Genomic DNA, 23,407 nt, shown 5'->3' on the forward strand with positions numbered 1-23,407 from the left:
ACCCCAGAGCGTGGGGAGAGACAGCAAACTGAAGTCACGTTCCTCCTCCAATTCTGGGTCCTTCCAGAGGTCAAGCCAGTCACAGGCAGAGCCTGAGCCGCTGAAGGACCACCGAACCCATACTGACTGACAGCTCCTGGCCCACTTAGGATCTCCCTGCACTCCAGATCCACCTCACTTTACTTCAGTCTGAACAGAGGGAGAGCCAGAACCAGCAGTGCTGCTGGTTTTGCCCCAAGATGTAGGGATCACTCTGTAACAGAGGTTTTCGAGGTCCCCAGAAAGTGCTATGAATAGAATATTATTACACAACTGTTGTTAAAGCATGAGACTGGTGTAAGTCCTAATCATGAGTGAGACAAAAGTTAGAGTTTGCTAAAGCGCTAAGCAGCTGTACCCTCAGATGCAGCTGACTCAAGCTGCAGTTTCATGGGCCTCTCTCTGTCTTCTCCTCATTTGTAAAACCAGAATAACAAAGCCAGCCCCATAAGTCTTTAGTAAGGATTTGCGTTTACGAAGTCTTAAAGTTATTATCGCTGGTGGCAGTGATGGCAACCACTGTCACTGGCAAGTTATTAATGCTGGAAGTATTGAGAGACCTCTAGAACTCTGTAGTCTACAAACAGCCAGATCAGAACAATTACGAGCTTATGATTTTGCAATGACTGAGAGCCAGAAGCCATTAATGTCTTCTGCAAATGCTGTCGTCTCCTCAGAGAAGTTGATATTAGCTGTGATTTTTGAAAAACGTGATTCATGAGTTGTAAATGTCTGTTATACGTCTGCCAAGAGAGCTTGTGATAACTATTAACTTTTAAAATCTATCATCTAAGATCTTCGTTTTTCATTTTTATTAATTTTTTTTTTTACCGATTTAAATACTTTCTAATAAGGATGGCACATCTCTTGACAAGCATTTTCACTCGTAGCTAATCCACTTGTCAATTCACAGCTAAGGCCTTGCATTTGCTCCCCAGCCACGATGGAACACACCAGAAGCAATCAAAGGTGGCATCAGCTGCCAGGCCAGCAAGATCATTCCCTGCCTGCTAGTAATCTAAAGCTGGCTACTAGCATCCCTTCAGTCAGAACATTTTTTCAGTCTGCAGTCAGTTCAGTTATCTCTTAATGGTTCATGTTACTATCCGAAGGGAGTGATATTCAGCATGAAACATTCTGGCTTTAACAAAGAGATCCTTACATGAAATACAATACTGACGGGATCAAAACTCATTCTATACAAAAGTGGGATGTTCTGCTCACTCAGTTATCTCTAGGTACTTACTTTGGATAAGCAATGCCCCTGGGGAAAATAATATTGCTGTGATTACATGAGGCAGTCAACCTTTTCCCCTAGATGCTCGCCTCATTCAGTTTATTAATTCTAAATATATACAGAAAATGAATTGCAGTCCCCATCAACATCACTCCAATACTTTACAGCAGTTGAGAACGTAACATTCATCAGAAAATTAAAACAATGTCCCACTTTCTCCCAAACACTGTACAAGAAGAAAGTTAAAAGACTACAGATGACTATGAACCTGAAAAAAACCTACAAACTTTGCAGATTGAAATATTTGTAGCTTCAAATAAATCTACACTAAAGAAAATAAAGGCCTCCATTTTTAGTGATTTTGGGAGCCTTGTTAATGCAAATTGTAGCCAAGATTAGCAGGTCAAGAGATCTAATACCAGGTCTTATGTAATTTACCCTTAGTTTTTATTATTATTCATTTAAAATTCATCATGGGGTATATTCAGTGCGTGAGTGAGTGAGTACTGAGGACGGACACAATGATGAACAAAAAGCTCTCATTTTGAATGTAGCTTCATTACCACTCATGCCATGAAAGTGCTTCAGTGTACTACAGATATCCAGAGAAGATAATATCTGCACAAACCAATGCCTTTTGCGTTAACAAAGCAGTGCTTGTGAAATCAAAGGCTTGCAACGTAAACATGAGATGACAAAGTGTTTAGACAGTGAAGGCGAACATGTACCACCAGAAGATTTACAGGTGCTTCAGCTAGCTTAATCAGAGAAAAGCTTCTTGAGGATAATAAACCAACTTTGAAGAAAAGATCAGCTACTGAATACTGTTAGCATGAATTGACGTGTGTGCTGTGCAGCACCCGGTTAGGGCAGTCTGGTTTTAAATCCAGATGATTCCAGTAATTAGCAAGCCTCCATACATTAGCATTAAAGTACTCAGAGAGTTTCTAAAAGTTTAAAACCACTAACTATGCAGCAACTTTACAAACGTCCTCTCAGAAGATGTAATGAAAGCTACTTGTAGAAGGGGAAGTAGCTCCCCAGATTGTTGTCAGGCTTGTTGCTGCAATATAGATGCTGCCAGTGAATTCATTTCTTCTCAGTTCAGGCAGCTACTTGCAACATGAACAGCTGTTGCAAAGAATGGCAAAAAGGAACCAGGCCTGGACAAACAAAAAAGTTGGTGTAGTAGCAAGGGGGGAGGAACAGGGAGAGCAGATAAAAAGGATTAAAGGATTTGGGAAAGCCATGGGTAAGTAGAACAAACAGAGACACTATTTTAAATAAAAAAACACATGCTTCAAAACACATCAAATCTGTGTTCTGAAATCTGAGAGGTGCAGATCAGTGTCTGTGGATGATCAGACACATTTCTGATCAGGGTAAGTCAAGGTGAATCACCCCCTTACATACAAAGCTTTTTCTAACCAATTTTACATGCTCTTTCCCCTGTGCAGAAGATGTAAAGACAGTTGAACTTATTAAAAAATTACTTCTCTGTCCCACCTCATGCTCTTAATCTTTGTACAAAAGTGACACGTAGATATTGCCCAACATGCGTGGTCACAATACAGGGGCAATACAGTTAGCACTTGCCTGATGCTCTCTTTAATACGCCATTGCACATCTTTGGCATTTTCTCCTGTGTTGGAGGTAAGGCTTGCATTCCTAGCAATGAGCTGTGCAGCTTATAATCATAATTAAATCAGAAGGCCTGGTGACCTGATCAGACTGAAAAGCTGGCCTCTGGATTTCAAGTCGGTGATGCCAATAACTGCCTTCCCACTGCAGAGTGAAAAAGCTATGTTTTTACACTGCTTTGTAGGGGTTGGCAATGCCATCATTGGCCAACTATAAACGCAGAGTCCTGAACTTACGTCCTGGCAAGTAAATAGAAAAATAAATGGTTTTCAAATATTTGGCATTCTAAATGTATTTATTCATTCGTGGAAGCTCTCTCCACGTGCTAGACACTCTCCAGACATCTGGGAAGGCACAGCATCTGCCTTGAGGAGCTCACTCCAGGCTGGACAAAGAGATAACTGCACAGAGGTTAGGGAAAGTGCCACAAAAGGGATTGTTTGCAGTTTTTCAGACCACGTTTTTCTTCTTTTAATAATCGAAGATATTAAACAGCTCTTAGTATTTATTTTAAAAGCACTTCAGTTTACCTTAAAAAAACAAAAACTCTTGGCTGCATTCTGTTGGCTGACATTGACTCCATAAATGTTTCAGTAAGCAAAACACATCAATGCTATTCCCTGGGCTCACACAATCTAGCATTTATTTACACTGATAAAACATTTTAAATATTTATTACATGTGAACAACATTGCTTTTTATACCAGGTCAAGCCCTTTTCAGCCTCTAGAGGACTGCGCCAAAGGTTTAGGGCACAAGTGGGGAATGGTGAAGAGAGAAGGAAAAGAGCTTACACCAACCAACATTGATCTTTCCCAAAGCTATGGGAAATAGACTGTTAGGGATGCTTCAGGTGTTTTAGAGCTATTATATGACGCTGTATTTTCCTCTCAGGGAGACAATCATGAGAGGGGCTGGTTGCTGTCTCATCAATTCAGGCAGTTATTGAAGAACGTGCTTATCTCTAAGCACGTAAGTGTCTGTACCTAAAAGAATGGGATTACCTACATACCCCATTGTGTACTTACAAGCTTTTTTGGATTTTGACCAATGCTCAGCAAGATGGCACAAAAAAACCCGTGCACTGGACCTAGCTGCTAAAATGCACTTGGCATTGTTGCACTGTGGAACACATCCAAGGAAACTAATGGTAGGTTGGTCTTAGAAAAAACATTTGGGCCTTTCCAAGCACAGCTCTATCTCACATTTTCACGTGTCTTCAATTTTGGATCAAACTTGGTTTGCTGGACAGGGTAGCTTCTTGTTCTAATCATATTGGTAGTCCAGATCTTCAGAGAAAGCGTATCCTGAGTCTACTCCTTCACTGATTCTGCCTAAACCATGGTGCTGCCCGAACCAGGAGTATGAGCAGGCAGAGCCTCATACAAATGACCTTCTGGGAATAAGCAGGAATAAAAGGGAAAGGAGAGGACTTTCAACTCCATCCATACCTCCCCCGCCTCCTGACACGTACACACACACACACACACACATTTTTGTACTTAAGCCAGTGCCAAGGGTGTGGGAGGTAATTATTTTTCTGCTAATATAGTTCAGAAGAAAACTACTACTTTCTGCAAGCAAGGAGGAAGCAGGGGAGGGTTTGTGACTCAGCACAGCGCCTGAGTCAGCTCACTTCTGGGAACCACTCTTAAGTGGTAGAGTTTATGCACCATCCCCAGCCATGAGCTAGGCCTACCCACAAATCGCAGTTATTTCTGATGATACACTAAGAGACTGCCACTACAGTTAGCTCTATTTCCAAAGCATAAGCAATAGAACCAGTAATATTCCCCCAAGTGGATGTTTATCAGTTAATAAACATAGGCATTGGCTAAGAAAATTTAAAAACATTAATTATTCATAACTTTGAAAGGTTTTATAGCAATTTTAAAGGAAACAACAGACATTTTTATCACAAAATGGTCCGCAGTCATGGTAAGCTATCTTAGATAAGTGCATCTGCAATGATTCGTGAGGGAAAACATTGAGGACTTTCTTCACCAGTGTTGCGAAGGGAACTGATATGGCACAGTTCAGTTAAGGACAGCTGTACAGAAAAAAATCTGGGGAGGTACTCCTTTGCTGTCTTGCTGGAGTCTCAAAATATTAGTGGCAGATTGCTAGATAAAGCAAATTCTGTGGGTGTAGTGCAGCGTTCTTGGGGCTGCAGATGTCATTTCTATTTCAAGAATAATAGAGAGGGTCTTGGAATAGGAAGGAAAGACACGACACAGGACAGAAAACTAGCTGAAGTGAAAAGAAAGAAAAACTAGGAAAGACATTTCTCAAGCTGAACAGTGACTATTTTGGAGTAGGTAATGCCATTTAAACATACACGAACATACAATTCAAAACCACGTGCTGGAATAAATAGAAAGTTTTGGTATCTTCTCCCAGTGTTCTCATTCCTCTACTTTCAAACCATGTTTTCATTGACTTTTCAAACTGAAATACACACATAACACACAAAAGGGGATTCATACAAATGGGCATATGTACGCGAACACAATTGTTTTATATTTGTCAATATTGCCCTTGCCTCATCATTTGAGGTGAGACAGGAACAACAGAACAAAAACAAAAGCCACAACAAACCCCAGCTCTTCCTTCTGAATCCTTTTCTCTTGGGAAGCAATCCATCTTCAGTATCCTCTGCTTGTCAGATTAACCTCATTTAGACAGCCAAAGACGACAGCTTGCCCGCAGCATGCTGGCCACACAGCCCCAGCTTTTGGGTGCATGAGGAAGACAGTGGGATAAATGTACACACTGCCTTTGGCCCTTTGCCTCTCTGATGGGAGAAACCTGTACTGCCACTGATAGAAGCATCCTTCTCCCCTCTGGTGGGAGGGCTTTAGCCTTTTTTAATACCTTTTTGTTCAAAGTACATAAGTGTTCACTTTCTTATAAAGTTACTTGCTGATTAGAAGACCTTGCTCGTCTTTCCAGTCCCAACATATTAGGTAGCTCCTATAAGCTCTACTTTATTCTCCAGCCATTTGATCTTAGCTCAGTTCAGCTGAGGATGAGGTCCAGGCACGATCTACAGACTTTTAATGTTTTTTTTTTAAAAAAAAAAAAAAAAAAAAGTATAGCATCTCTCCTATGCAGCTATCTGCATACGGAGAAGGAGCATGAATAGAAAAGCAGCAGCAACTACCTATTGAAAATTGCACATTACAGCAAAAAAGACAATTTTGAGCAAAAACACAAATGAAGTCTGCTAAGTTAACTTTGAGGCTGTTTTGAACAAAGACCACAATGCGCTGTAAAGTAGTCTTATACTGAGAGAGGGGAGAATGAGGTCGAGTATTCACTGCCAGACAGGGACTCCTAAAGATGGGCTGAAAGTGAAGGAGGTAAAGGGCATGCAGGAGCCCTGGCAGTTCCTAGGCCAGCAAGGATCAGCTGTTGCCCTTTCCCAGGAAATAACTTTGGTTTTCTGCTGACAGGATGAACGTGGACTCTCTGAGAAAACTGTTCTTGGGGTCATTGTAAAGGTTTTATCTATACTTAATCATTGTGAAAGATCACAAATAGGAAGAACTTTTATTCGCGCCTCTCGCTACAGAGCTACGCAAAACCAAAGACAGCCTGGCCAGAAGACTGCACCAGTTCTCAGTGAAATGATCCATCGCACTTCCACTTTTTTTAATTTATTCTTGCTCAAGCACAACTGTGACAAAGACTTTCAAGCTCCAGTACAGGAGCAAATTTTTGTCTAGCCCTGTCCCACTGGATTCAGTGAGAAAACTTGTATAGGAATGTGTCAAAATGCTGTAATGTCTTTAGTCTGGTCAAGTGAACATAAAAAACCCCAAACCAATAGTTAGGTAACCTCTGAACTGAGATAACAATTAAAGAACTTTATTTCAGAATGCCAAACGCTGTTTCTACGCAGCTCTGAGGAATGACTACACACATTACTGTGTCCTAAGGATATAGTTTTTGAAACAAGGAACTATGGACACCTGTAAGTGCCAAAGCATCATGGTAGCAGGAATGGGCTCAAAGCACTTGGGTCTCAATTGTGAGCATACCAGTGTTTAAGTGGAGGACGAATGACTGTTGAGTTACAAATACCTTTGTAAAGTTGTCAAAATCTCAGGGTCATGAACAGTGTTATTTTTAACTGTATTCTCATAGCTCTCCAGGTAAGTGGACATTAGCCTTTTTTTTTCACCACTAAATAATCATAGAATAATAGAATCGTTTGTGTTAGAAGGGACCTTAAAGATCATCTAATTCCAACCCCCCCAATATTGAAGAATATTTTAGTTGTCTGAGCTCCTTCTCCTGATGCTCTTCCTAACTTATCACTTGTGAACAGGTTTAGAAAAGGTAAAAGCTAGCAAAGTAACAAATGTTAACGGGGATCCTGCAAATGCAAAAATGCATCCAGGGATGATAATATTACAGTCTTATAGTACTTGGAGAAAAATACTTTGATGACAAAAATGGCTCTTTTTGCAGGTTAAACGCTCCACGCCTATCATAACTGGCATACCATGAGCTACACTAAGTTTTACATCCTTATGATAGAAAAAGGGCAACAAAATACAGGATAAACCCTCAAACTTTTTCTTTAAATGGCTATTTATGTAGAAGTGCAACACTGTTTATGACAAAAACAGGCTATATAGCCCTAGAGAAGAAAACTCACTCCACCTTTTAAATTTAGATAGCGCTTAATGGGCATATTTGGGACGAGGCTCTGGAGAGACATAGCATGACATTTTCAAAATCGCTGTCATTTAGGGTTTTCAGGTGTATTTTGAGAACCTAAAAATAGAAAGTTACCTGATCAGGTAATGAAAGAATCGATGTGAACTACACATTGTGTGATCACTGCTATATTACTGTCTTGATATACACACGGGATTTGTTTTCTCTTTTTAAACTATTAAAAACGCTGTTAATGAAAACGCATGGTACAATGATAAAATCCTTGAAAAGATATGGCCAGACAAACCTGAACAACTTTGTCTCTTAGTTTTAAAAAAGAGTTTGTATTTAGGGACCCATCTATTCAGTAGTTAATCAGTCCCATCTCTGAATACCTAAAACTCCAGCTTTTTTTCTTTTCCATGCTGAAAAGACTGTTGCTTTTTATTTTTATAAATCTGATTAGACTTAAAACTCTGCCTGAAGGCATCAGATAATAAAATAGCTTTAGGGGAAAAAATGCCTTCTGATATAATAAGCAAAACCTTCTTTAGCTCACTAGGTAGCTCCAGTATGTTTGGACATAAAAATTAATGGTTGCAGTTTTCGCAAAGATGTATTTGTCAGATGAAAGAATGGTTCTTTATTGATATTTACTTTAACTTTCTTTGTAGCTTTTTTATGACTTGCACAATTAAAAAGATTTTTGTACAGGCTGTATATATATTGCTGGAATGCATCGTCACTAAACATTTAATTATTTTTAATTTCCTTTTACATATAATAAGCTGTCAAGAGGGCATCGTAAGGCTCTCCTGCTGCAGACTGAACAGCTAAATTAAATTCTTTACAGACACAGAAGTCTACAAATATAAATCCAAGTGGAATTTGGCCCCCTCCAAAGTAAAGATTTTAAGTGAAATAACGATCTCAACACTGGAATGTGATAAGCAAAAGATGGGCTAAACCTTGAGTTTAAATTTTCACCTATATTGTGAAAGCAAGGGTGAGACTCAACCCTAAATTCTTTCATTGGGTGCTACTTACACTAAACAATGGAACTGTTAGATTTAAAAAAGGCCTTCATAAAGCTTGTGTATATGGATATACTGGTTTTATTTCTGACAAAGACATCAAACCTGATTAAAAGGGACTTTAGCTTTTAGTAACTGCCAATACATATTAAAAACCAACGTACAGCAACAACCTATAAGAAAACGTCAATTGCAGAACAAGGAACAACATTTATTGCAGAAAAAGTCAACCAACAGCCAGTGCAAAACAAGACAGAAATGTCAGCCAGGCTGTTAGTTTAATGTGTTAGCAGTAATATAAAAGAAATCAAACTAACAGATTATATTTCTAAGATCTATAGCATTTGATATGTCCCAGTTCTCACACCAGGTGTGTACTACTGCCTTCAAAAAGGGAAGTCCTCTGCAAGAATGGTATCTGATTGAAAGATGAGACGCTTAAAGAAAATTTAGAGAGGAGGTTTTGTAATCTGATAACAAAATTGAATTTCTAAGGATCTTTCCACTCCTAAAGAAAACAAAAAATTTAGTAAGACTTATGAAAAAAGTGACAAAAATAGAGTTTTTATAATTTCTTCTATTTCTTTTATTCCATGAACTACTTTCTGTCAAAAATGCTTCTGATGTAAAAACGTTGAGCAGCTTTAGCATTAATGAAGTTGAAAAAAAGATTCTTTGCAGAGGGCTAGCAGATGTTTTCTGAATTGTGATTGATGTGGTAGGGCAAACCAGGAGAAGATAATCTAAAACTGAAAAAATAAGAGGCGTAGCTATTCAGACAACTCAGAAAAAATAGTTGCAACAAAGGGCAAAACACATATGGGATAGGTTATTGTTACATGTGTTAAACAGGAATTGGATTTGCTTCTGGGAAAAAGGGAGATTAAGAAAGATGTCTGATCTCCTTCCCGTTTCCCTGGCAGAAAGAAAACTTTGATAACGTGTTAAGAGACTGGGCGGGTTAGGTGTCCTGTAGTTTGCCTTTGGTCTTTACTTCTCCATGATCAGAACAATAAATTATTTGTTCCATCAGTGAACATATTAAGCACAGAAAAGTTTCTTAGTTGTTCATACCAGCCGATATTCGCATGTTCTGAACTAGCACAGTAATACCAAGCAGACGTAACTCAGAAGGCAATATCTGATTTTGGAGAAGCCAGATTAAAGAGAAGAGGGAAGGTCTCCAATAGATTTATGTAGCCACTGAAATTTTTAAATATATTTCCTCAGATTTGCCTCCTCTTAGTTCAGTGTGCATTGTTTTTTTTCCTCCTATAGCACTTATACAACATGCGATATTATTACAAATTCAGATCGCATCTGAAAAAAAATAACTTCTTTGGAGACTAAGCAGGAGATTTAAAATTTATTCACTGGTTGAGAGAACTATCTGACTGGTCCGCTGCTCTGTGCTTTGCTGATATTTTGATAATGCTTTGTGAAAATCACAACAATGGCCACAGGCATCTAACAGTGCTTTTGGAAGGCTGGGGCAAACGGAATTAATTGAAATGATGCCATAGTCATGGAGCATCCATGTATCGCCTCGTGTCCTTAGCAGAACACTCTTCTATGAACTCTCTTGTGTCCCACGTCTGAGATAAATGCTACCCAGAGTGTGTTAATCACTTCTTCAAGACAGGATGAGAAAGTTTCAGGCATGTTAAAAAATCCCAACAGTTCATCAACAAATGAATAGACGTACACTCATTTTGGAGAAAATGAACAAAGGACTTCAAATCATTCCTTACAAGTTCTTAAATTAATAAGCAATGCAAAATTTAGCCAATTGGAATCAAAGTATGAAATGTAAGCTTGGGATGACATCAGATGCAGTAAACGTCATCTGGGAGGCAATGTAAGAAGAATACAGAGCAGACCACATCCTTACTATTTTGATGTGGAGCAGCAATATCTTCCCTTGCCCGTCACGGAAGCAGCAACAGCCAACAATTACAAGTGAGCAACTGGGAACCCAGCACACTCCTGCTGATACGAGTTAGATACAATCTGTATGTATACTTCTGCTCCTTTATGGTACAGACAAAAGCATATCTAAACAACAACGCAAACTGTTCTTAGGAGACAGCAGATGGCATTCTTAGATTTTTCAGATGGTTTAGGACAAGCATCTTGATGGCATGGGCTCTTTCTGAGAGCCATGCCCTATGTCCATTCTGAATGAGAACTCCGGGCAGTACTTGAAGAATCGAAAAAAGGTGCTAGAAAGAAATTCTGATCCACCCACAGCACTTCTGAAAAACCTCTTTTTAAGCCAAGCTAGGATTTTTTGACTATCTCCACGCCTGCTCTTTGATGTCAGCGTGGGTTTTATTTTCTTCATTTGGAAGGGACTGTCTACACCCTGATGCGGTCCCACGTTATGGTATTGGGATTTTTTGTTTTGTTCTGTTGTGAAGACATGTTAAATAATCATGCCAGCAGGCACAGTAATTGGTAGGATAAAGGCTGACACAGTTATTTGGTACATTCGTAGTTAGTGCTATTTTTAAAAGAGCTACATAGCCAAGATCAAATAATAAATATTTCCCTGTTTTCCTTGGCATTCCTTAAATATGAGAGAAATCTTTATTACAACAAGAAGTCTGTGCCTCTGTGAGTAATCTTCAATAAGACAAACCCATTTTTGCTACACCGAGTTAACCTCTTCTGCCATAAATGACATCATTCTACACATTGTACCACTCAAGGAAACGTGCTTTAGGTCCTGATTGTGTAAGCCCTACTCATGGGAATGATCTATACCTATGGGAGATGCTACACTGGAATCAAATCACTCCCTTGTGTAACGGTGACCTAAGTAAATAAAGGACTTGCAAGCATGTGTAGAGTTTTAAGTTAACTATGAAGAAATAACCTTAATGAGGACATTTAGTTCAGACTGTTCTCTCCTTTTTTCTCCACTCCCTTCCCATTTGTAACGAAAGCAAAACAAATTGGCCACTTGAGATTAAAAACAGCTAGGCAATGACATGGGAAAGGTGATGCAACTTGTCCTCACACGGTGCTGTATGTGCTGGAGAGATGCTACAGATGGTTGAGAAGTCTTGCTCAAGAATGAAGGAGAACTTAAGAAATCTGCTTAAGAGCACGTTTCCTACAGATTTTAGAGCCCAAGAGAAAAAAAAGGAACCGGACTTGGCAAAAGCTGACATTATTAAATGCAACAACAAAGTTTAAGGCAAAATTAAGATTTGGAAGCCAAACTTTGACCAAATATATTTGCAGTAATTCCCTCTGTTGTCAATGACCTTTACCATATAGGTTTGATGGCAGTTCCTCCATCTTACTCCAGTCTTTTGTACTTGCACACAAACCTTTCACACTTTGGAAGCTTTGATCAGGCCACTTCTCCTATCTCCTCACATTGAAGGTAAGTCAGAATTCTCCAGTGGTATACCCGTTATACCATAACCTTGCAACAGGAGGGTAAGTTTAAGCCTCTAGCTCCACCAGTGAGTGTACAAACGCAAACCACGTGCAAAACAGATGACTGCCAACTATACTTTGCCAGAAGCACACATATTCGGAAAAAAATTGCCTTCCTGACTGTCAGTTAGTATTTGCTTAAAACTTAAGACTTAATATGTGCTATTCAACATATAGAAAGAGCCAATGGCTCACATTTCTTTGCCATATTCCAAAAACGCATGGTTCTTAAAAGAGATGTCATTTTGGACTTCTTGAATTGTCTGTTTATTACCTCAATTACATTATTACCTCAAATATATAAAGTGGTGTTAATTTTCTTGGTCTGTGCAGAAAACAATGAGAAATTACAGCTGAAAATTTCAATTGTGCACTAAAAAAAAAAAGTAAATCCCAAATGCAAGCCAAATAACTGTATTGTGTGTATTTATTTCAATGGCTGCAAAACGGAATCGTTGCAATAGATTGAGCTGAGTTGTCTCAGTGGCTGGGAAGGGCACCGCAAACTCAAGTAGGAGGGCAATCACAGGCCAGACAGTCAGGTGCTGGGGACGGAATCCCCATTAGGAGGACTACCATGGTGAGTCTGACATTTCCCTACTGTCTTAAATTCAGTAAGTTACCCTGTATTTTGCTGTAAAAGTCCCCCCATATTTTACTTTCAGTGGTGGGGTATCTTTGAATTATGAGATCATACAGACAGAATTCCTCTATGACTTGAAATTATTAGATTAGATCATATTCCTTAAAAAAGGGGAGAGAAAAAAAAAAAAATATTGCCAGTCTTAGAGTTAAGAACAATCTTCACTGGAAAACATGGACTATAGCCTAAACACCTTGTAAGCACTTGAAAGCCTTTTTCTCTTATTTCTCCACAAAAATGGACATAATCTAGTACACACAATGCACTTAGGCAGTGTCCCACACAGACAACACCTAGACAGAAAAAAATCCATTCCTATGACCCCTGGGATTTCCTTGCTTCACCTACCTGCAGCAATATGGCAAATTAAAAACAGATCCAACTGGAGGACTTTGCCAATCCAGCACCTCTCAAATGGGCAAAACTTTCCTCATGTGTTACTCCTCTCATAGAGCCCCTGGGGATTCTTTTACTTCTCATCTTCATTGCTGGATGCGGTAAATGTGGTATCATATATACACACCTGAACGGCTCAGATATCAGGATACTGCAAGTAAAGACAGGATACTTTCCTATATACTACAAAGTTCAAAGAAACAACCTGATTAATGCCAGAGAGTTTGGGATAAGGATGGAAAAAGGCTGTGGTATTGAAAACACTGCAATGAATATAGGCTAGAGAACATTGCTGGGACTGAGACAGCACTGTAAATTTTAATAGAGAACAGCATTTCAGGGCAAATGAGGACTAATTGCACTGAGACAGACTGAAATGTAAAAATGTCTAGATTTTTCATTCACCTTGTCTGAAGGTGCCCAATTCTCACATGAACTCATAGCAATCATGGACTTCAACAGCAGCATCGTTCCAAAAATTAGTTACACTACTTAGTTATTCAAATACATGCAAAGGTAGTCATCTCTAGGCATTCATGCATGAAAATTCTGGTCTTATTTCATTTAACTAAAAAAAATACACTTGGCCAGTTACAAGCTGTTGTTTCACTGACAGCCATTGCACTGTCATGAGGAGGGTCTGGCTTAGGTCTTTTGCTCAAACCCTCTGTTATCCAGTTATGTGGTTGTTGCATCTCCAGTAGACAATGTAAGTACTGGTGCTAGAGACCTACCTACACTGCCTTTGAGTAACTCTCTCCCGCTAGGAGACTCCAGTGAAGCTTGAACACATCACAAGGCTAGATTTTGTGGTTCTTTAAAGAAAAAAAAAGAAAAATATGGCAAGTTTTTGTTCCAGTGGAACAGTCAAGTTTCCTCTCTAGTTTTGGTAAGGATATCATGGTCTTCTGCCCACATAAATCTGGGTGGTCAGCAGAGGACCTTATTGAAAATACAAGTACAGTGCACAACATCTACTCAAATTATATGGCTTTCAAGTTATCTAGAAGAGCTTATAAATGAAGTATAGCAGATATCAGATAGGCAATAACTAGTGGCAACAATGGGGATACATGAAGTACAACATAAAGAGGATAAACAGAATGTATGAGGTGATATAATTGAGCAGCATGAATACAGGTGATGGAAATGGAATTCAATAAGTTAAATGGTCATGAGTTAGCATGTGTAGGAGTAACTGATTGCCCTTTCCAATAGTCAGGAGGGATTTTCTTTTTTAATTGGATCATGCTTCTTCATTGCCACACTGCATGCTTCTTTTTGCCCTCCTCAAGCATAAAATGTTTAAAACAAGCTTTAAAATATTTAATAATGCCAAACGGTGATAGAAAAGTAATCAACAGAAAACTCCTGACACAAAAGGGTGACTTGATTCTGTCCCTAGAAAGCTTTGCAATGCTGTACTCCTGCCAAAGGAGATACTGGGTAACAGTTTCCAAGAGACAAAAGTGATTAAGTTTTGGTATACATGCTGATTTTGCACTTGTCTACTTATGTCCGTCAAGCAAATTGTTTTCCTTCTCTCTCCTTTATCAAACCAATATACTGATCTCAATGGCACATTAAGATGGATGCTTTAATGCACATGTGAAGTTTTGTTTGTGGGGTTTTTTTTTTTGTTTGTGTGCTTTTTGGTTTGTTTTTGTTTTAAGGAGACTGCTTTGGTACACCAGCAGTAAAGTTATTTCAGCAACTGAAATGAAGTATGCAGTCCAAGAATTATGTTAGTATGACATTAACAGAATAGTTCTCTCGCCTGTGTATCAATGTTATAAAGTGCTTATGTCTAATTTTTGAAAGTGACTTACCACTGTGAAACCTAAATCATCCATGTGCATTTGAAAATATTGTTAGTTTATAAGTTAATGCCAGGCTGAACAGACTGGGAGCGGTCATTTTTCCAGCAGCAGTACGATTTTTAAAAGGAGTTAGAAATAATTAAAAAAAAAAAAAAAGAGTTTGCTTAATTATCCCTTTTAAACTTTATTTGTTCACAAAGCAACAGTCAGCACTGGGATGAGAGCTGTGGGAAGTATCTAACCTACTGCTCTGCCATGCATCTCACACAGTCACAACAAAACTGTACTTAGTACAAAAAAAGTTTTCAAGAAAGGAACTCAAACAACTTTTTTTTTTTTTCTTTAAAAAAACCCCAAAAACTCAATCAATCCCTATTGTGCTGCTTGGAAAGGTGTAAATACTTAACACCAATTTTTGAAGGTGTAACAGGAACCCAAAGACATTAAATTTGGTGCCATTGAAGGCTTCACCTATGATGCTACAACTGGCTTTGTGACATAGGTAAAAAATATCGGTCTCATCTTTTAAACAAAACGTCTATCTCTTTCCTCATGACAAGTGGTGTTATGAATGTCCATATAACCACAAAGAAGAAAAATATCATCTGTTCTCCTAAAGATTATGAAATATTTATGTGCCCAAAACAGTCACCCAGATGTAGTCTTCAGGCTTTGCTGAATTCATGACCTCAAACCCTTTTGGTTTTAGGATGCAGTAAAATAATTTGGGGGCTGGGGCAGTTTGATCCTAACAAAGATTGCCAAAGGTACCTTTGCTTGTCTGCCTGTAGGTGAACTAACTTTTCTTGTAGATGAATCACTACTTCCTGTGCTGCACGGTCCCTGAATTCTTCGCTACACAAATGTGACATTTTCTGGCAAGAGACACCCAAGTCCCAGGAACTAAGCATGGATGGGACTTAGAAAAAAGGGATTCTCAGCTCTCAGGCTAATGCCCTCTATCCATCTATCTGAAGCTTTCAGATACCCATGTTGACTCAGGTGTCTAGCACTGGTAGCCAGTATGAGACACATAGAATTAGAAGTCACTTCTGAAAGTGTTAAACCTTGAACTTTTGTTTCAGTCTCTCCATCTGCAATATGCAGACACTAGAAATTAACTTTAGAGGGCAATTCATATATTTTTGCCCTACTTCTAATCATACTTATGTGGAAACTCTCTATATTCTGAAACAGGTCTTTAAACACTCAAACCTGAACACAAAAGATGTCCCTCTTAAATTGGACTATTTTCTCTGAATTGATACAGAGAGGAAAAAAATCCACGCAAACTCCTTTTGACTCAGAAAAAAATATTCCATGCTGCAAGCCAATCTCTCCACCTCAGACAACCTATTTCCCAACCCCAATCCTGATGAGTTTAAGATTTGCATGCAAAAATTCACCACGTGCTTCAAAAATTTGTTTTATAAGAATCATTGTGCTTTACACTTCCTTTTTTTCCAAATAGTTGTAGTTAGATCTGGACCTCAAGCCAAACAGCAGATGTTGGGCTTTCCATGCAGAAGGTGGCTGCCAATGACCCAGAGGATCCCCTCTTCCTAATGAAATACTGCTTCCATACACTTAGAGAGAGTCTGTTAAGTGAGAAGAAACTGCAGTGCATGACACATTCATGTAATTTTAGGATAAAGCTGTGTGGGTCATCTCCTCACAGTGGAAAAGTCTACTACGTTTTGGAAGGGGAAGGAAGCAAAAGGCATTTTTTTATGGATGGCAAAACACAGTAAGTGCAATGTTGGTAATTCACCCACTGGTGTTTATAATGTCTCAGGGACAGGACTTGAACGAGACCCAAAAGTTTGACTTCTAGACCTCTGCACTAACTTATTATATAATAACGTAATCCTGTAATGTACTATTTATGGTTGGCTTAGGCAATGTTATCTAAAAGGCCTCATGAGAAAAGTTACGCTCTAATACATATGGATGTGATAACCTCTATCTAGGCTAATCAACAGGCATTTGTACAATTCAAAAAATGCACAGTGAAGATTGAGGCTGTATTAGCTACAGACCTCAACAGTCTTTCTAAAAGCCACACCAGCCCCAAAGAAACATGGTTCAATAAATACGTCCCTAGTCAGAGCCACAAAGACTAATAGAGGGTGTCTGTCAGGTCAAGTTGATGGTTCGCCTTCTTCATTGACTGGTATTTCATTGTCTAGACAAAATACTTGTTAGCTTGCATGAGGCTCCCTTGCTCTGTTCTGGTGCAAATTAAATAATTCTCTTGATAAGAAAACCCGCAAATGGCCTATTAGTCTACACTGGGATCAAGATCATATATGCATATGGGTATGAACTGTGCCAGATTTGGCTCCCTCCAGTCCTCTAAAAGCACTAGTCAAGAGACTTGAACAATAGTAACAAAACCCCTTGGTCTTGAGGAACACATGTTCTCCAAAACAGCAATAACTATAAGCACAGTTCAGCTTATGTCAGAACAACTCTCAGAACATGTCTCAGCATAAGCAGCATGTCACCACGAATGCTCCGGTTCATAGATGTTTAAAGTCAAGCACCTTCGCCTTACCATACACTTGGCACGCAACTAGAAAGTGCCAAAAGACTTAGATCAGAGAAGGACTAGGAAAGAACAACAAAACCTTAATTTACAGCCAGGAATTAAGTGGGTGCCAATGGAGACTGAGGACCACAGGCAGAATACACTTAATGAGACAAATCTAGCCAAAAGCAGGGGTGTGTTCTGCATGGAGTGAAGGTACTGCATGGTACACAATTGTCTGCATGAATCAAACCGCTGCAGGAATCCCTAATAGAGGCAGCGCAAATCATGGATGTTAGTTCTGTATCAGAGGGGAAAGTCCAGAGTTCCCTAACAGATAGCATTTACTTTTCAATATCTTCTACTTAATCCACTGATGCCCAAAGTAACCCTAAATTGGGCACAAGGTTACCAAGCATGGCTTTTTGTGAAACCAAATAGTATTGCTATCAATTGTCTCAGTATTTTTTGCCTTTATCAGTGCTTTAGCTCCTCTCACAAAGACCCTCAATTTTCATTTAAAAAGTTTCTACCCTTTAAGGTTGTGGAGAAAAGCCTGCAAACACGGCTCAAATATAACCTAGTGGTTCAGAAAACAACTCAAAGAAAAAGAACCTCACACTTCTATTTTCCTAACAAATAAATCATGATTTTTAAGCTGATCTCCCAGTTTATGTTAACTTGACTCAAGGTTTTTGAATCAGTAAGGTTAGAAGTACTTTAAGATCTCAAACTAGCAAGCTCCCCAAATAAAAATAAACAAAGGTCTCTCCACAGCTATTCTGGAGAAGATTAACTCCTTTCCTGCTAACTAAATCTCCCATTGCTATAAACCTGGAAAGCAATGACAGCTTTAACTAACCCTCTCTACAAAAGGCCAACAGGTCCCATCTATAACAAACGCTCAAGACAAATGATACAATCCTCCCCCCACTGTGATGTCCATATTCCACCTCCACAATAGAATCACCAGACTTCCAGCTACTCATACATTCATTGTAAATAAGAAAATGGATGTTAGACTATCAAAAGCTGCTTGAGGACTTTCTCAGAGACATTACAAATAATTTAAGCAAATAAGGCTAACAGAGAACATGACTGTGCCATTACCCTATATCCTGTTGGTTCTAAATTGTTCCCAGCGCTCTTGGTCAGAACATCACATGCACGGAAGAAAATGCAGTTTCAATGAAAAAGCTCCTCTCCCTCTAAAACTGACACAAATGACCATACAGCATTTTCATCAAGGTCAAGTATTTACAATATCAACGATGTGCTGTGACCTCACAATTACTTAAAGGACCTTTAGCTTGAAATAAAGAAAATCTTGGATCTCCCACTTTCATTGTTTACAAAGGTTGCACAATCAGATTGACTTACCATGAAACTTCCATTCCGCTTCAGCTCTGGTTTGGTCATCCTTTGATTAATATCACGTTTATCATGAATCTGCATTAATTTGAAAAAAGACCTCCCACACACACCAAAAATAATCTGCATCACGCTCCATCTTCAAAACTGTGAACACAAATTACTCCTGCCCCATATCACACCACAGACATACATAAAAGAAAAACAATGACATTACTTACTAGGAACTCCAGACACCAGCCGTAACGGCCGTAATACTCGGAAAGCCCGCAGTGCTTTAACATCAAATCCGGCACCTTTTCCTCCTATTGAATTCCCCCCATCTGCTTTGGTTGCTTGTTCTAAAATTGCACTAAAAAGCCTGCAAAAAGAAAGAGGAAACAATCTGTAGGCAGACACCAAAGCTTGGGCTAAACGGGAACAGAGATCATCATCATCATATCACCCAAACTATCTCACAGACCTGTGAAGGGTGTCACACATCTCAGTCGACATTCACATATGGTGGAGGAGAGACAGACTCTTCCCATATGCAATAGCCTAATGGTGATGTCTATACCATTTGCAAAACACTTCTTTCTGGAGCAGACATAAACACGATGTGCTCCTCCTTCAGCCTAATGGCTTCCTTGCAGCCAGCTATAGACTACCCCAGCGACCAGCCTTCCTGGTGGCATGTGCAGGTGTGCTCCCCGCCCTGCGCGCTGCGGCATGCTGGATCCTTCAAAATGGCCTTTCTGGCAATGCCTCATGCTGAATTTAAAGGGCCACCAACAGCAGAGCACGCGAGTCAGATTTTGAAGGTAGTCTCCAGGATGTCCCTACCAAACAGTCTGGACATACACAGTGGGAGTCAAGTGGAAAGGCAAGAAAGTACAAATTTTAGGTTTTGCCCTTTCTGCTGCCAATACTTTGCTATCCTTGTTAACCAACAATCCACCTTGGGGAAAAATCATCATCTGTAATTAATCCAATCATTAATTATCTGTCACCAATTTTACAAGGAATTAAGATTCACCAAGGTCACTGCAGGTAGAACTTGGTATAACACACAAGAATCCTCCAAGATGCAAACTTTTACATAAGGGAGTATGCTCAGATTATGTGCTTGTGTATCCATTTGTAAATCCTCTGACGCATTGGCTAGGGAAAGCCAAAACTGTAGGAGTCTTATTAGTAGAATGTTTTTTTATACCAGTCTTAATATTTTATCTTAGCTAGTAGGAGTAGCTGCTTTAAGGAGAAGATGTCTCACTCAGAATGCATTTGAAAAGGCAGAGCAAGGCAGAAAATACAATGTTATTCTGTGAAGGAGCTGAAGGCTCACCCTATGTGTTAATCAGAACTTGATTTAAAAAATTAGCTTTCAGGAAGCAGCTTCCATTTTTCTGGTAAAACATCAGTACCTTTGGGGGAGGACGGATTCCTCATGAATTTGCTAATGACATTGCTTTCAGCCTTGAAGTCATCAGCTTGAACCCAGCCAAATTCAGCAGAGGTTAAAAGTTGTTCAAGTCTAAATGGATGTTTGGCGCTCTGTAGAAAAAGCCTGCCCGTAAGTGGCAGAGACGCCTTGGCCTGTAGCGTGCCATGGAGGTAACCAGAGGTAACTCTAAAGAAGCTGCCTGGGATGCCAGGAACAGCCTAGTTGGAGTGGCCTGGATTCAGCACTGTCTGATTTCTCTCTCAGGCTTTGCAGTCTGCAGTGCCTCTGTCAGGTTCTCATCTATACGCCCTGACTGGCATATTCCACAGAGAGCCCCCAAACTGCATATCAAGCAGAGACTGAGCTGCCTGATTGCTTTACAAGGAGCTTCAATCCCCGCAATCTGCTGTTAAAACGTACTGATAGGGCCACAAACATAGGGAGCTTGCCCTGGATAGAAAAAGGAGGATTCATTTACTGAAGCATCTAAGCCAACACATTTCCCCAGCCCTAAATCCACACAAAAACGTGGATTAGGGGAGTGCGAATGCGAAATTAGTTTCTTAAGCAGGTTGTTTTTTTTTTTTTAAATCATATAAAAGAGTCTTATAAAACATGTCAGCTGTAACTGAGGAACTCCTAACTGGATCTATTCAAAGCCTCAACTTCAAGCACTGCAGAAAGATTTAACAATTAGGTAACAAGCGTGGGAAAAACTGTGTGTGGGGAGGTTGGATGCTGAGTTTGTAGGTGTTGCAGACTGAGAAGCAGGATGCAGAGAAGACAAAAACGGAGCCTATGAGAAATACTGGGTTGACTACAGATATCACAGAGAGAGATAAACAAGGGCTGATGCAAACAATGTGAATTATTGGAATGTATTTTTTGAGCTGTGTACACAAATTGTACAGTTGCAATTTTCTGCTGGTCTTCATAATAGAAACACTGTAGGTCAAATTTGGGCTAATGTATTTTCAGTAAGCTAGTGATTAAGCTCTAGAAATGTGCTCTATTTCTTATTCTATCTTCCTAGTCAACAGAATTCCCATACTAGATGATGAGTGACATACCTATACAACAGTCCCAGTCTCCTGGGAGCCTCTGAAGGAAAAAGAATTCACTGCAAAAGGTTTCTTATGCTGTTTTTCAGCTCTTTTACAATGCTGAAGACAAGAAATCTCAAGGAACTCTGAGTCAGCAATTGTGCAAAACTGAGGGTCCATTCTCCTCGTCCCCATTATCACTGGCCCCATATTTTACCAAACAGCAGCTCTTGGCAGCTGGCACCAAGGGCATTTCTTCTGCCACTCATGCAGTGAGCAAACCATGGGTTGCTCTAGAACTCTGTGTTCTAAGAAAAGCCTAAATTAATTCAGGAGGAGCAGAAACACAACCAGTAGGACAGTTCACTCCACTGGAGCTAGAACCCACCTTCCTAGACTAACGCAGCTCCACTGCAGGCCAGTTGACCCTGTTTGCGTGCTCCAGTGTTGACGTGCTAAACGTGCTGTCTTGAGGTACCCATAGTCATCTGCCTACTGTACTTCAGGAATAATTTGCAGTAATTCCCGCTGCTCCTCATTTAAAAACCTACATTTAAACTTGAATTGCATTACTCCTGCTAATCCTGCTTTAACGCATTTACTGCATGCTTAATATCTCCCTCTGTACTAATCCTGCTTTTTACTAATGCAATACAACTTTTTATTTCTCTCATTTATTTGACTCTCTCTCCCTTTTGTATTGGGGTCTAGACTGTGCCCAATCTGGCCTACTGAATCTCAAGTCCACTCTTCAAATTTATAGTACATCTTGCCAATCCTACTTTATTGTCCCTATCATCTCTTGAGTTAGGGCATGGGCAGACATCTATGACTCGGAGGCTACAACTACCACATGCTTTTTTGGCTGTAACTCATTATGACCCAGAGGGAAGGGAAAAAAAAAATAAAAAATAAAATGTCCTGTTGAGAAATAGCACCAATGATAAGACACAGAAGAAAGGCAAGGCTTCTGACAGCCCCTTCCATTACCTTCTATTAAGAAAAAAACCCCACAACTCTCATACAATTTGTAGTTTCTATGAGCTCTTTAGACTCCATCTAGTTTTTCAGCTAGTTGTTTTCCAATCCTGAAATAGATGGATAGATGTTACTTAGTTTCACTTGTGACTTGACTACACCTAGACTACATCCATTTGACACACATGACCTACAAAGCAGAAAATAAATTTCTATCGCACACATGCACTGATGTGCTCCACTTTTTTTTTTCTTTTATTTTTCTTTTTTTTTTTTTTTTACATTTACTTGTGTGGTATGAAGCTAGTCTCACCGTTTTTCTTTCTTATATTTTTCTTTTCCCTTTTGACAACTGAAATATCAAAAAGGTTTTTGCTTTGCTAGATGACCCCAACAGCAGCATGATAAGGTTGTAACCTGCTCTACAACTCTTCATCTCTTCCTCTGTGGGGAGGGCACACTGATTTTTATAGCACAAAAAAAGAACTTGTCAAGGGCCTACGGAATATAAAGAGACAACAGAGGGCTCGGTATTTCTAAGGCCCAAAAACAGCAGAAAAACACAGCTGAAAGAATCCCCATAGGTATAAAGAAACTGTAAAGTACAATGATTTTTTTCACAATGTTTTACAGTTCACCTGTGATTTGTGAGTATGAAAGTGTTTGGGTCTGCCCTTTAGAAACTCCCCACAGGTCTTCAAGAAAGACATATACTACGACCACGTTTTCCAGTCTGCTCGGAATTTCACATCCTTTCCAAACACCTTCACCGCTTACCTTCACAAGTAAGACTGCCTTTCAAATTACAACACCTTTTTTCTGGCAGAAGCTACAGGCCCTTAGAGAATGACTGTGCTTGGCAGACAAACCACAGCACTGCCAGGAAAGACAGATATTATTCTAGCACAACATTGTCAAGTTAGTCTACTCTCAAGAGAAATTTCCTCCAACAGCCTAATATTAAAGGACATCACTGTTATATCTGAAAATTTTAATGTTTTCTGAAAGAGGAACAGTAAAACTGAAGGAAGCAGGGTACAATTCGACGGATTTTTTGTGGGTTGTGCCTCATTAGGCATCTTAGGGGTGTGATCTTTGCTCTTAACTAATAATGTTCTTATCCACAGAGCC

The 23,407-nt window shown here is 39.5% G+C and overlaps 1 protein-coding gene across 24 annotated transcripts in view; it reads right to left on the reverse strand.

Annotated features, from left to right (window-relative positions):
• The window catches only part of CACNA1C (calcium voltage-gated channel subunit alpha1 C), a 489,873-nt gene that overhangs the window by 176,394 nt on the left and 290,072 nt on the right, over positions 1 to 23,407 (reverse strand). For all 24 annotated transcript variants that reach the window (XM_054201788.1, XM_054201724.1, XM_054201725.1 and 21 more), the window contains exon 5: positions 19,051 to 19,190. In XM_054201788.1, the coding sequence (XP_054057763.1) occupies positions 19,051 to 19,190 (140 nt within the window). The remainder of the gene's footprint in view (positions 1 to 19,050; positions 19,191 to 23,407) is intronic.

The sequence above is a fragment of the Rissa tridactyla genome, chromosome 1 (assembly GCF_028500815.1).
Source record: "Rissa tridactyla isolate bRisTri1 chromosome 1, bRisTri1.patW.cur.20221130, whole genome shotgun sequence".
In the NCBI taxonomy this organism is placed as follows: Eukaryota; Metazoa; Chordata; class Aves; order Charadriiformes; family Laridae; genus Rissa; species Rissa tridactyla.